The sequence below is a fragment of the Carcharhinus amblyrhynchos genome, chromosome 31, assembly GCF_965287045.1.
Source record: "Carcharhinus amblyrhynchos chromosome 31, sCarAmb.v2.hapA, whole genome shotgun sequence".
NCBI lineage: Eukaryota > Metazoa > Chordata > Chondrichthyes > Carcharhiniformes > Carcharhinidae > Carcharhinus > Carcharhinus amblyrhynchos.
Genome location: NC_137354.1, coordinates 18,924,734 through 18,938,748, shown reverse-complemented (window position 1 = coordinate 18,938,748; position 14,015 = coordinate 18,924,734). Strand labels below are relative to the sequence as shown.

The window sequence follows — 14,015 nt, the reverse complement described above, 5'->3', positions numbered from 1 at the left end:
GCCATCATGGGAGTTGCCTTTGGTGGGACTGGAAGATCCTGCTGGTGGGAAGGGCTGGAAAATCCCAGCCATTGTCGCAGTCACTTTAGAGAAGTGCATCTTGGTACAGTATTTATGTTCCTGGTGAAGTTTGGAAGGTTGCCATCAGGAAACACAACGCGCTCAGAAATCAGGTGCGGTTTGCTAAATTCAATTTTAAATACAAATTCAGACTGCGTAAAGTTTTGCCAGCACTTCACGGATGGCAATGAAACCACCTTTCATTGCTCTAGAAGTGGACCAACTCCCCATGATATTAAAAAGATTATAAGCCAGGACCTGCAATATCAGAATTGTATGGGAAGCACATTTATTGGCTTTAGTCTACCTGAATATAAAGAGTAAAATATATATCATTTTGTATCAGTCTTTGCATTTTCTGAATAAGTGATCTTGATTTTCCCTTTTGTGAATTTAGAATAAAATGCAGCACAATAGCAGGGTGGCACAGACTCCAGCGCTTTTCAAAGGATGAGTAAACACAAATTAGATTTTACAGGGAGTGTCATCTTACTGGTTAGCAGAGCTCTACACTGCAATTATTACTCTCAGCTAAATTCATTTTAGCAGCTCTGCCCAACACTTAGCCACACTACACTTATACAGCCATTTTAATGAATCCACAATGATAGTGTTTCACAATAGAACACATGCCATGTGTAAAATAGATTTACTCATTCCATTAACTGTTGGATTGCCAGCAGACGCACAAACTCCTGGGACCAGATCAATCTACGCTGAAGAATACTCAAGAAAACTACTCGTCAAAGGAAGGAATTAATAAAGCAGCCAATCAGGCAAGTAAAACTGCTTTTGCAACGCATGAAGGATTAATGCATTATTCCAGGTGCCACACTCACAGTAAGCATCGTGTATCAGAATGTTTAAAACATGTACATTTACAACTGATTAAAAAAGGATCATGGAACTCTGGTTTCCAATATAAAGGACTCTATGGAAACACATTTAATTTGTTTTTTGCAAAAGTTTTCAGAACATCATTGGGAAGTTCATTTTACGACAACTGAACTCGCAACAGTGTTAAATATCATCTACAGCACAAAGCTGCTCCACGTCAGTGTTCATAGATCTCTTTGGCCTTTCTTACTTAAATGAATTAAGGGCAGGTGATGGCCTGGTGGTACTATCGCTAGACTATTAATCCAGAAACTCAGCTAGTGCTCTGAGGACCCGGGTTCGAATCCCGCCACAGCAGATGGTGGAATTTGAATTCAGAAAATCTGGAATTAAGAATCTACAGATGACCATGAAACCATTCCGAATTATCGGAAACTGCATCTGGTTCACTAATGTCCTTTAGGGAAGGAAATCTGCCGTCCTTACCTGGTCTGGCCTACATGTCACTCCACAGCAATGTGATTGATTCTCAAATGCCCTCAGGCAACTAGGGATGGGCAATAAATGCTGGCCCGCCAGTGACACCCACGTCCCACAAATGAATATTAAAAAAAGCTCATCCCATTCTGCCACTGCATTCCTCCTCTCCACCCTTCCTCATTTAAAGGGTGGCTTAACAGACCAATGTTAACTGCTCCAGCCAGTCTATATGGCAGCTTCCATTCTCACCATCCAATGGCCCTTGCGTGGAGGTGAAATATGTTGCAATGAGTCAGCACCATAATTGAATTTTATTTTCAATTGTATATCATTAAGAGTCTTTTCTTGCCCAGCCTCAATTTCTATACTCGTGGGTGCCAGAAACCTTGCGTGGTGTTTGGGTCTCTTAGGAAAATCTATTTCTGCTGCAAAGAAAATGCGTGGCTGAAATAATTTGCATGGTGGAAGATGCCAAGTCCAAGGCCTAATTTCTAGGTAGGAAACACATCCCCTCTGACTCAGAGGCTCGCTGCCATTTTACGCTCTAATGAATGTAAAATGGATTGGCAGCAAGTTGTTCTTCCGTCCTCACAATCAGATTGGCCGACAGCTCTCCAGTCCCTCCAGGCACAGTGCTGCAGTGGCTAGAATAGGTCCTGTAGCAACCTGCCCGGGCCTAAGGGTTGGGATATGGAGGCTAGGCAGATGGCGAGGGGAGTGATTGAGACATTGGTGGAAAGGCCAGGGATAAATAGGATACAGAGATGTCCCCAGTCACAAGGGGGCCCCCTTCAAGTTCCTGCCCTCAATTGAAGATTTTTCAATTCCACTGCCTCTCACCTTGATCTATCGGACACCCACAAACATAGAAATTGAGGCTGGGCAGGAAAAGACTCTTAAATGACCATTATGCAGGCCACTTAAGAGCCTGAACTGAGACAAAGGCTGGCTTCCCCTGAGGTCTTTCCCTCCCCAACATAAAGTTGCTTCCAGGTCAGGGTGGGCAGGATCCCAGAGGGAATCCCACCCATGTAAGTTCACATGCCTCCTCCTCCCCACCAGAGGAGTGTAAAATACAGGGCCAAGGGATATTTTGGAATGTTGCCCAATTTAAATTGGGATGGAACACTGATAGACCCTTTTCTAGGCTGATGAGTTAGGTAGAAGCATTGATAGATTGGATTTTACATAATCCATGGAAGAATGGACTCATGAGCTGAATATATTTCTCATGCTCCATTGGTGTTAGGAGAGACAATAGGGGGATGCTGAAGGCATAACGCTGGTGAATTAAATGCTAATCGCTGTCCCTGCTGGCTTTCCTTCCAAGAAAGTACTTCCAAGAAAGTAGTTCCGATGGCAGGGACCCATGCAAAGATAGTGGCCAGAATTTTCCAACTGTTCACACCAGCGGGATTTTCCCATCCTGCATCCTCTCTCCATCTTTGTGCAGCAGGGAGCGTGGCGTGAATGGGCAGTGAGATCACCCCCAACATTTTCCTGTTCTAGGAAAAGGAGTATCACTCATCACACTTGTGATATGTCCTCTTTTATAAAGGTCTTCTCTAGATGCGACGATAATTAGCAGAATTGCTTTTCAGCCAGTTATTCTGCAAGTAATTCAGTACTTTTCTCTGAAACCAAATGTTGACATTTCTTTTCCACACACTGCTGCCAGTGAGAATGAGGAGGTCAGGATATCCTCCACTGAGCTCTCAGATATTTTATTGCCCAGTCCTTATACTTTTTTGTGTGTTGATTTGCAATTCCAGGTTTGCTATTTAAATATACAGTGATTATAGGCCCTTGTATATCAAATGTGCAGAAATAGTAAACAAGCAAAGGAGCCAGCAATTAATAAATGACCAATTTGCTTTTGTACGTGTGTATGATGTTGATTGAGGAAATGTTAGCGAGGACATCAGGAGAACCTCCTGCTTTTTGCCAAACAACAACACACACACACACACACACACACACACACACACACACACAATCTATAATATTAGAATGAGTTTGAGGATTTAACGACTGCTCTAAATAAACCAATGTTTGAATTAAACATTGGGTAGGATTTTACAGCCTCGCTTGTCCCAAAAATCCCACCCAAGTTCAACAGACCTTCCCACACTCTGAACCCTTACCCGCTCCGATTCCTGTGCTGGGCAAGCTGGTAGAATTCCAGCCATTATCTCTTGAACCAAGTTTCAAATCTGAATCTTAAGGCTAAATCGAGGTTAATAAATTTGTCACCCGAACAAAATATTTTGCCAGAAGATCTGAATTTATCTCGTTGTGCTCTGTTTTGAAGTGATTTGTTTAAAAAAAAAACTTTCCCTAAGGTATCGCTGAGTCTTACAATACCATTCTGTTATCAAGGCAGTCAGATCTCATGATATGAACACAAGAAAGCGAGAAAAAAAACAAGAAAAATAGAAGTCCGTCCAACTTTCAACAGATCGTGAACAATCCATACATTGTGGACCCAAACCAACCCATTTCATCTCAAGGAAAATCGTTCATAATATGTCCAGGAGTCAGCTGTAAAGGAACTGTGCTTTACTGCACAAAATAAAGTAAAGCAAAACCAAAAGACAAGACTTGAATGCAAATAGGTCCCAACTGGGACAATACAGTTCTGGACCTGCTCAGGGACGTGTTTTACAAAGAGCTTGGTATACGAGCTCTACCTGGTGAGTTAATTATCAATCCCCAGGGAGCTCATATCCTACAGGGAGGTCAGTGATTCCACCCATGCAAGTCCTGGGGTTATCACACTGCCAAAATTTGCAACTTTGAAAACAAGTAAAACCCAATATATTCTATATGTACAGCCTATATTAGGGAGGTTGATAACGGGATCTGTGAGCACTGCAAATGTGAATACCACAGTGAGTAACTCACCTCCTAACTCTCCAAAGCCTATCCAACATCTACAAGGCACAAGTCAGGAGTGTGATGGAATACTCCCCTGGATGGATACGGCTTCAACACCACTCAGAAGCACAACACCATCCAGGACAAAGCAACTCTCTTATTTAGCACCATATCTGCAAACATTCACTCCCTCCAGCACCGACGCTCAGTAGCAGCAGTGTGTACTATTGACAAGATGCACTGCAACAATTCATTAACGATCCTTAAACAGCACCTTCTAAACTCACTACGACTTCCATCTAAAAAGGACCAGGGCACAGATACATGGGAACACCAGCAAGGTTGCAAGTTCCCTTCCAACCCACTCACTGTCCTGACTTGTTATTATATCACTGTTCCTTTGCAGTCGTTGGGTCAAAATCCTGGAATTCCCTCCCTAACGGCATTGTGGGTCAACCCACAGCACGTGGACTGCAGCGATTCAAGAAGGCAGCTCACCCCCACCTTCTCAAGGGGCAACTAGGGATGGGTAATAAATGCTGGCCCAGCCAGCAACACCCATGTCCCACAAATGAATAAAAAAAAGCAGCAATGTTCCCCAGTGTATCCATGCATAAAATATGCTAACCTTAGCTTGCTTGCGTACTTTTCCTCTGGGCACATTATTCCTGGAATTTTGGGATGTGCGAATGGCCTATTTGTCAGGCACCAGCAGACAGTAAGGGGGAAACTAATTCAATGAAAATAATTGAAGCAGGGAACACTATGGAAGTGCTGGAGCACGTGGATAACATTCTAGAAAACCGCACACTTCTCACTATACCTCTTCGCAGATGAGCAAAGCTCCGTCTGCAAAAGACCTTAATGAACGTTGTCTCATCAGTTCCCCACTTGTCTTCTCCTGCAGCGAACAACCCCTGAAATGAAAGAAAAATATTAAGCTGGTACCAGAAATGTAAATCAATGTAAAAGCGATATCAAGAAAAACAATATTATTGCCTTAGAAAGGTTTGAGGCCCTCATTTACTGTCAGTGCGGTTGTGAACAGCTAGAAAAGTCCAGCCTACATTTGCCATGAATGGAGTTGCCCCTTCAGTCAATGTATAACCCCCTCTAAAACGCTGATGTATAGGATGCCACACTTACTTTAGCATCTTGATTTGCAAGGCTTTCATCCACACGGTAACTTTCATCCCGCTTTCCCTAGAAAGAAAGCACAACTATTTGAATTTGAACCTTACTGCCTAAAGTCACAAATCCAGTATCCAATCACAATGCTCAAAATGCACTTATTAAAATCTGTTTTGATTGAACCTTGTTCTCACAGTAATTTTGCCCCTCCTAACGAGATGGGTGCACGCAGGGTAGCAGCCCTGCAAGTATTGACACAGGATTTTAGATAATGAATGGGAGTAGTTTACTGAACTAGAAATGGAATCACAAGGCCATACCTGTGCTTGCTGACAACCCTTATTCCACTGGAGCCATCAAATAGCAAACAAGAGCAGCAGAGAAAGATGGTGGCCAATTATAAAGCCTTACTATACCTTAGTGTGATTGGCTAGGCTAACCTAGCTTTACCACAACGTAGGCATACAGCAAAGGATCGTCCAGTCTTGCGTCAGATAATTGTGGGGAGGAACTCACAGGCCTGACCTTTTCACCTGTCGGGGACACACACACACACCATTGACATACTAGGCCGCAGTCGATCCCAGATTTGCAATTTCCCATTGGCTGGCCAATTACCGGGCAGCCAATGCGTGACAAGTTCTGTGAAAGGTGGAGCACCACCAGGGAGGGCAGGAAGAGAGCGGCATGGCAGCACAGTGGTTGGCACTGTTGTCTCACAGTGTCAAGGACTCGGCTTCAATTTCCGGCTTGGACCACTGCTTGTGTGGAGTCTGCACATTCTCCCCGTGTCTGCGTGGGTTTCCTCCCACAGTCCAAAGATGTGCAAGTTAGGTGGATTGGCCGTGCTAAATTAGTGTCAGGGAGCTAGCTAGGGTAAATGCATGGGGTTAGGGCCAGGATGAGATTGTGGTCTGTGCGGACTTGATGGGCCGAATGGCCTCCTTTTGCACTGTAGGGATTCTATGACTCGAGAGAGTTGGGGGGTTGGCTTTTCCCATGCGTTTGCTCAGGGGGACAGCCGCTAGGTGCTGTCTCAGAGAGTTGCTGACCCATGAACAGTAAATATCAGTGTTAAAACTATATTACAAGTGTCCAAGCAGCACCGACATACACAGACACCAGTCCCCAAACATATTTGTTAATTTGATTTCAGCCCTAACCTTCCACCCCGACCTGGATGCAGGTTGGAATTGAAATGTAAAGGCTGCCTTTGGTTCATTCGCCAACCATAAAAGCAGACAGGCCATGGAAAATTGTGTTCAATTGGCCCCTCTGACTCACACTCACACCCACCAACCAAAATATTGCACAAATGTGTACCAACGTCATGGCACATGCCCAATGCCTTCTCACATGATTCCACACGCGTGTGGGTCAGACACATACTGCACAAGCAATGTCAAATTCTGGTCAAACTCTCCATTATTTTATGAAAGAATTTCCCCAAAATTCAGTATTTCCTTGACGCAGATAGCTCTGCACCTTTAGGCATAATGAGTTCACAAAACATCAAATGAAATTTACAGTTCCACTGGACGGAACGGCATGGATACGAAGCACACCCACCTTCAGCAGGGACACCAAGAGTTCTTCAAAGTCACCAGAGTTCTCACACTTCAGAGCTTCCTTTAAATTCGAAGCATTCTCTATTGGAGAAAAATGACAAACAACGTTAACTCAGTCTCTCACAGAAAGGTGGGATTCTCCGAAAAATACTCTAAGTGCCAAATTCGCGTAAAAACCTGGAGTAAACCATGCTGGTTTGTTCAACGGGATTTTCAAGGTAAGTCTCCCATACTGTGCACTGCCCTACTGTGAATCATGATAAAAATCAGGCCTATTCCTGCTGGAGAGGCTGGCAGCATAGCGCTGAGTGTGCCACTGCGCACGTGCTGATCTCTCATAGCAGAGATCGCTGGCCAGATCTGCGATCCCGCAACGCTGGTCACACGAACCTCCACCACTGATCACTGGCCTCCTGAGCGTTGGCCCTGCCCTGACCATCCCGACAGCCAGCCCTGCCTTCCCTCTGTCACCCATCCCATGTCCAGAGTGGCAGCAGGACTCCTCACCCCCCACCGATCTCCACCCCCCCAATGGCCCCGTTGCAATAGATCCCATCCCCTCTGGCCCCAACCCAATGCCTGGTGGGGTAGTGCCAAAGTGCCCTGGGGTACTGCCAGGGAGCAGGCTGGCAATGCCCAGGGGTCACCCCCTTACCCCTGATCTCCTGGGGAGCCTCCAGGATCCCCTTTACTCCAGTGGGATCAGACCGCCAGTTCCGCACTAATGGAGTGCTTTGTAAACCCTGCTGGAGTGAAACACTCCTAGTGTGTGTGTGTGTGTGTGTGTGTGTGTGTGTGTTGGGGGAGCGAGCAAACCAGGAGTCTTCAATCCCAGGCTCACTAATGATATTAAAATTTGAATTTACAAATCTTAATTAGCTCCACACCAATTTCTGACATGGAGCTGGTGACACTGGAATTCCAGTGGCAGAGGCTACCTGCTAAATGGCTTTCGTTGATGTCTAGAGCAGTGCAGCAGGTTGGGACAATCGCCCCCTGTATTTTTTATTTGCCATTCTGAAAATAGTTTCAAACATATAAAAATCAAAGTACAAAATAAATGTATCACACCAACATGTATGAACATCTACGTGTATGAACCAAATCTGCAAACGTTTAAAATGGGGGGTCATCAGGGATGTGTTTCCCACCAACTCTCCAGATGGCGGAATCCAAGCACTCGCCATCCAAAAAAACTCAGGCCACGATGTTGTGTCTAAAGAAGAAACAGTTCAGTTTGGGGAGGGGTGAGAGGCACTGGCATAATGATACTGTCACAGGAGAGTAATCCAGAGACCCAGGGTTATCCTCCAAGGACCCGGACTTGAATCCTGTCCACAGCAGATGGTAAAATTTGAATTCCATTAAAATCTGATGGGCGTGAAACCATTGTTGTAAAACTCATCTGGTTTACTAATAAACTATACATGTGATTCCAGACCCAAAGCAACGTGGCTGACTCTTAAATTGCCATCTAAGATTCTTAAAACTGCCGAGCAAGCCATCCACAATAAGGGATGTTCAATAAACATTGGTCCAGCCAGCAGTACCCACTTTCCACAAATGAAGCTTTTGTATTAGTTATGCACTCAGACAAGACCAGATACTAGTTTTTTTGACATGACAAGTACAACAGTCAAGGATGTTTTTAGTACAAATAGAACATTAAAAGAGTTACATGTGGAGAAATCCAATAGTTAGGGGGAAGGCCGTGGCATAAAGGTTTTGTTACTGGAGAGTAACCTAGAGACCGAGGGCTATCCTCTGAGGACCAGGGTTCAAATCACATCCACGGCAGATGGTGAAATGTGGATTTTTAATGACAATTCTTACGTCAGTCTGCATAATCTGGTTTTGTAACATTCTTAGTGAGTGAAAATGTTGTCCTTTGGCCTAGGAAGCTACAAAAATAAAAAGATGGTTAAAAGTACTTGCAATGGAAACCCTGGCTCTTGTAGAAGCAATGGATAAGAGGTAACCATAGGGCAAATTCTTTGGTGAAAATTCTACACAAGGGCAATAGCTTGCCATCGAAAATCATGTAGATAATATTTCTCGATGGGATAACGTACATCTGACAAAAAGAATGACGGAATGAAGATTAAGGATTGCTTTTGCTAGAGTAAAATAGATGCTTAAAAGAAAATAAATATTCAAAACAATATATTCTCAGCTCCAATATTGAAAGCAAAATACTAGATGCTGGGGATCTGATGTGTATTTTTTTAAAAGTGGTTCAGAACTCAGGAGAATCATATAGAACTCAAAACCTCAGTTCCTCTCTCCACCGATGCTGCCAGACCTGCTGAGCTTTTCCAACACTTCTTGTTTTTATTTTGTTCTCTACTCCCTAGATCATTTTCTGGAATTGTACAAACACTTCCCTTTCCTCCTGATAACATGCTGGGCTTTTGCCCAGCCTTTCGCATTTATTTTGAGAAGTATACAGCAACAGGAAAGAAAGGTTTCCTGTCAACTTCCTCTAAATCTACAACATAGTTTGCATCAGTGGAATCCGTGAATACTAAGAGGAAAATGTTCTACAAAAGAAAATCTTAAAATGGGAGTCTACAAAACGTACCAGCTAACACAGTGTCATTTTTCCATTCATGTCCAATCAATCCTTATAATGTGAATTGCTTTATCAAATCAGATCCAAAATTGTACAGCTGGCTCACACGAGGAGGAACTAGATTGAGAACTTACAATGAGCAAATTCATTTCTCCAATAATGGGCAGTATTTTCTGCATGCTGCTGGGATTACCCGCTCCTATCTAAAGTCAATAGATGTTTGGCTGGCCCGCCACACTCCCATGGGTGGTCCTGCCAGGGCGGGGCTGGAAAATCCCAGACAACCTTACTAATACAATGCCAACTTTGATTTAACTCGAGCTGAGTTCACATACTGGTCTCAAAGATCAAAATTTAAGTTAGACATAGATTCATAGCATACAATCCCAACAGGGCAGAAGGAGGTCATTCAGCCTATCGAGTCTGCACCCACTCTCTGACAGAGTATCTTACACACCTCCTCTCCCCCACCTTATCCCCATAACCCTACATGTTTACTGTTGCAAATAATTCTAACCTACACACCTTGAGACACTAAGAGGCAATGGCCTCCAAGAGGCCATGACTGTTCCACCTACCCTGCACATCTCTGGACTGTAGGAGGAAACTGGAGCACCCAGAGGACACGGGGAGAATGTACAAACTCCACACAGACATTCACCCAAGGCTGGAACCAAACCCGGTCTCTGGTGTTGCGAGGGCAACTTAGCATGGCCAATGCACCTAACCCGCGCATCTTTGGACTGTGGGAGAAATCCAGAGCACCCGGAGGAAACCCACGCAGACATGGGGAGAACTGAGGACTCTGCACAGACAGTGACTCAAGCTGGGAATTGAACCTAGATCCCTGGCGCTGAGAGGTGGCAGTGCTAACCACTGTGCCACCATGCCACCCATCATGTTGGCTACGATATTTTAATAGGCTCCTGCAGGCATTGGAGGGACAAAACTGAAAGTGAGGAGCTACATATGGGCAGATCTGAATAAGGTAAGAAAAATAAAAGCAGACATTTACTGGCAGATGTGGGAGGTGGGAGGAAAAGTATCAATTCTGAGATGGGCACTCTTCAGCAAGCTCAGTTATGATGACAGATCCTGTCAATATTTCAGACATTACAAAATAAATATATTACCTGATTGATAAGCTTCAATAACGTCCCAAATTTGTTTGTTAGTCCTTGATACAAGAATCTCTATTAGTACGTGCTCATCTGTTCCAGCACCCTATTAAACCAGACAGGATACAAAGTACAGACTTGACATTAATCATCAAAGAATGTTTACACCATCCTAAAATGATTACACAAGAAAGAGTAAATATATTTGACCATTTTGCCTGCTACTTCTTGCCAAAATAAATCCATATTCCTGTAACACTCAGGCAATAATAATACCAGCAGCCCATTAGTGTGGCTCACTATTACCTGTACAAGGTCATTATCTGTAAATAAAGGAAATGTAAGACTTGTTTTACACTTGCTATCCCACAGGCAATGACCAAGATAGGGTCCACTGAGGAGGCTAAAGAGAGCCAACCTGCCCCCCCAAGCTTCTATCGGTGCACAACAGAGGGCACCTTATCGAACTGCAGTACAGCAGTTGCTCCATTTCTGACTGGAAAGCTCTGCAGCGGGTACTCAAAACTGCCCAATATATCATCGGCACCCAGCTACCAGCCATGCAGGATATGTATCACAAACACAGTCTGCGGAGATCTCTCAGCATCACCAAAGAACCCATCCCATCCCAAGCACTGACTGTTTACCTCCCCTGCTGTCTGGGAAGCGCTACAGATGATTTTGAGCCTGTAAGACCAGGTTTTGGAATGTTTCTTCCCCAGAGTTGTTACTTCACCCTTATAACATATTCCCAGGCGATGGCCATTGTGCAATATACATGGATACATTTTATTTTATACTGACCACTTCATTTGCTTTTTTCCTCTCTGTACCTTGGGAGCCTGCAAGCTCACTTTTCGTTGTATTTGTACATTATACAATGACAATAAAGTTGAATTGAATTGAACTCTTACACAATGTATTTCTACTGGCTTAAACAAGGGCTGGTGGTGAGAACGGTCCTCCTGGTCAGATCCCTCCTACAAGCCCAGAGTCTCCCCCCATCCACATGTTGCGCCCAAGGTGACTTGAGTGGGGAACAGGTTGTTGTCCACTTTATGGGCTGTGTCTTTGCAAAGAGGGTCTGGAGAGAGTTGTCAAGGTTCACCCTGTGATGCAGGTCTCTGTGCTCCAGGGGTTGTTCCCAGGAACACTCACCAAGTCAAATATCAGCTTGTTTATCTATTCAGTGAAGGACACTCTTTGGCCTGCCTGAAACGTGTTGGTTTTCCAGGGCTAAAGGTTGTCCTCAACCCAGCGTTGCACATCCCAAAGCCCAGGACTGCGTGCTGAGGGATGCACTACAGCTTGGGGCAGCCACCACAGAGGCGCACTGGGGGAAAGTCATTGTCTAAGACCTTTTGGCCATAATGAACTGAGGGGAGCGGAATTATATAGAATCTCCTTGGGTTGAATGACTCACATTGATTGTACATAATGGACATTACACATTATCACAAGTGTGGAAGCAGCTTAATCTATGAAGACAACTTAAATCCCTTTGCATCATTTGTAATGACCATTTAATAATGTTTCTTTGACTGTACTGTAGCACCTCAGGAGTGTCACCTGATGTATGTAGAAAACTGCACTTTGTGATGGCCAATTTGAAATGTGTGTGATGTTCTTTCAGGTATTTGATTAATAATGTCTATTTTTGTAAAACAAAATGATTTCCCCCACAATCGGGACAGAAGACAGATATTTCCAGGTTCCAGATCTACCCAGGGGAGATGGGAAGCAGTCACTCTTTGGGATTTTTATTGGGAAATCTGCTTCTTTGGCACAGAACCAGGTGTGCTGTCAAATTATGGGCAACCAATGATCTTCCAGCTTGACAGGAGTAGCAGATTGCTATAGAGGAAGTAGAGTGAAGGTTCACCAGGCTGATTCCTGGGTTGACAGCTCTGTCATATCAGCAGAGACTAAGTCAGTTAGGATTATAGTCACTGGAGTTTAGAGGAGGGGGGAGGGGTGAAATCTCATAGAAACTTATACAATTCTAACAGGGTAGATTCAGAAAGAATGTTCCCAATGATAAGGGGAGTCCAGAACCAGGGATCATAGCTTGAGGATAAACTCAGCTCTTAGGACGGAGATGGGGAGAAATTTCTTCACCCAGAGGGTGGTGAATGTGTGGAATTCACTACCACAGGAGAGTAGCTGAAGTCAAATCATTGTCTGATTTAGAACATAAGAACATAAGAACATAAGAAATAGGAGCAGGAGTAGGCCATCTAGCCCTTCGAGCCTGCCCCGCCATTCAATAAGATCATGGCTGATCTGTCGTGGCTCAGTTCCACTTTCCCGCCCTCTCCCCATAACCCTTAATCCCTTCTCTTATCAAAAACCCATCAACCCGCTTCTTAAAAATATTTAGCGAGGCAGCCTCCACCACTTCAACGGGCAGAGAATTCCAGAGATTCACCACCCTTTGAGTGAAGAAGTTCCTCCTCAACTCCGTTCTAAACCGCCTCCCCTTTATCTTGAGGCTGTGCCCCCTAGTCCTACTGTCTTTTTTGAGCGGGAAGAGTCTCTCCACCTCTATCCTATCCATCCCGTTCATCATCTTATACGTCTCAATGAGATCTCCCCTCATTCTTCTAAACTCTAACGAGTACAAGCCTAGTTTATTCAGCCTCTCCTCATAGCTCAATCCCCTCAACTCCGGTATCAGCCTAGTAAACCTCCTCTGCACTCCCTCCAGGGCCAAAATATCCTTGCGCAGGTGCGGCGCCCAAAACTGCACACAGTACTCCAGCTGCGGCCTCACCAATGCCCTATACAGCTGCAGCAAGACCTCCCTACTTTTATATTCAATCCCCCTCAGGACGGCACAGTAGCACAGTGGTTAGCACTGCTGCTTCATAGCTCCAGGGACTCCGGTTCGATTCCCGGCTTGGGACACTGTGCAGACTCCGCACAGACATTCTCTCTGTGTCTGTGTGGGTTTCCTCCAGGTGCGCTGGCCCAAAATAACGCCCCCCCCACCCCACAACCACCCTCACCTCCAGGTGTGCTGGTTTCCTCCCACAGTCTGAAAGACGTGCTGATTAGGTGTATTGACCTGAACAGGCGCCGGAGTGTGACAACTAGGGGAATTACAGTGTTAATGTAAGCCTTACTTGTGACTAATAAATAAACTTTACTTTCGTAGTTCTTGGGGCTGACGGGATCAAGGGAAATGGGAGGAAGGAGGGAGATCAGGATATTGAATTCGATGACCAGCCATGATCAAGGTGAATGGTGGAACAGGCTCAAAGGGCCGAATCCAGTGTCTAGTTTCTATGGAAGGTTAGCAACGCAAGGGCGCTTCAACATTAAAAACTCCCTCACGTCAACTTATTATTTTGTAATTCATGAAAATACATT

The 14,015-nt window shown here is 44.6% G+C and overlaps 1 protein-coding gene across 1 annotated transcript in view; it reads right to left on the bottom strand.

The window, feature by feature from the left end:
* Positions 1-14,015, bottom strand: part of LOC145360434 (annexin A4-like) — a 46,028-nt gene that overhangs the window by 14,540 nt on the left and 17,473 nt on the right. Inside the window, exons 5-8 of the mRNA XM_080215646.1 lie at positions 10,659-10,749; positions 6,955-7,034; positions 5,401-5,457; positions 5,078-5,171 (exon numbers count right to left, since the gene is read on the bottom strand). Coding sequence (XP_080071772.1) covers positions 5,078-5,171; positions 5,401-5,457; positions 6,955-7,034; positions 10,659-10,749 — 322 coding nt within the window. The remainder of the gene's footprint in view (positions 1-5,077; positions 5,172-5,400; positions 5,458-6,954; positions 7,035-10,658; positions 10,750-14,015) is intronic.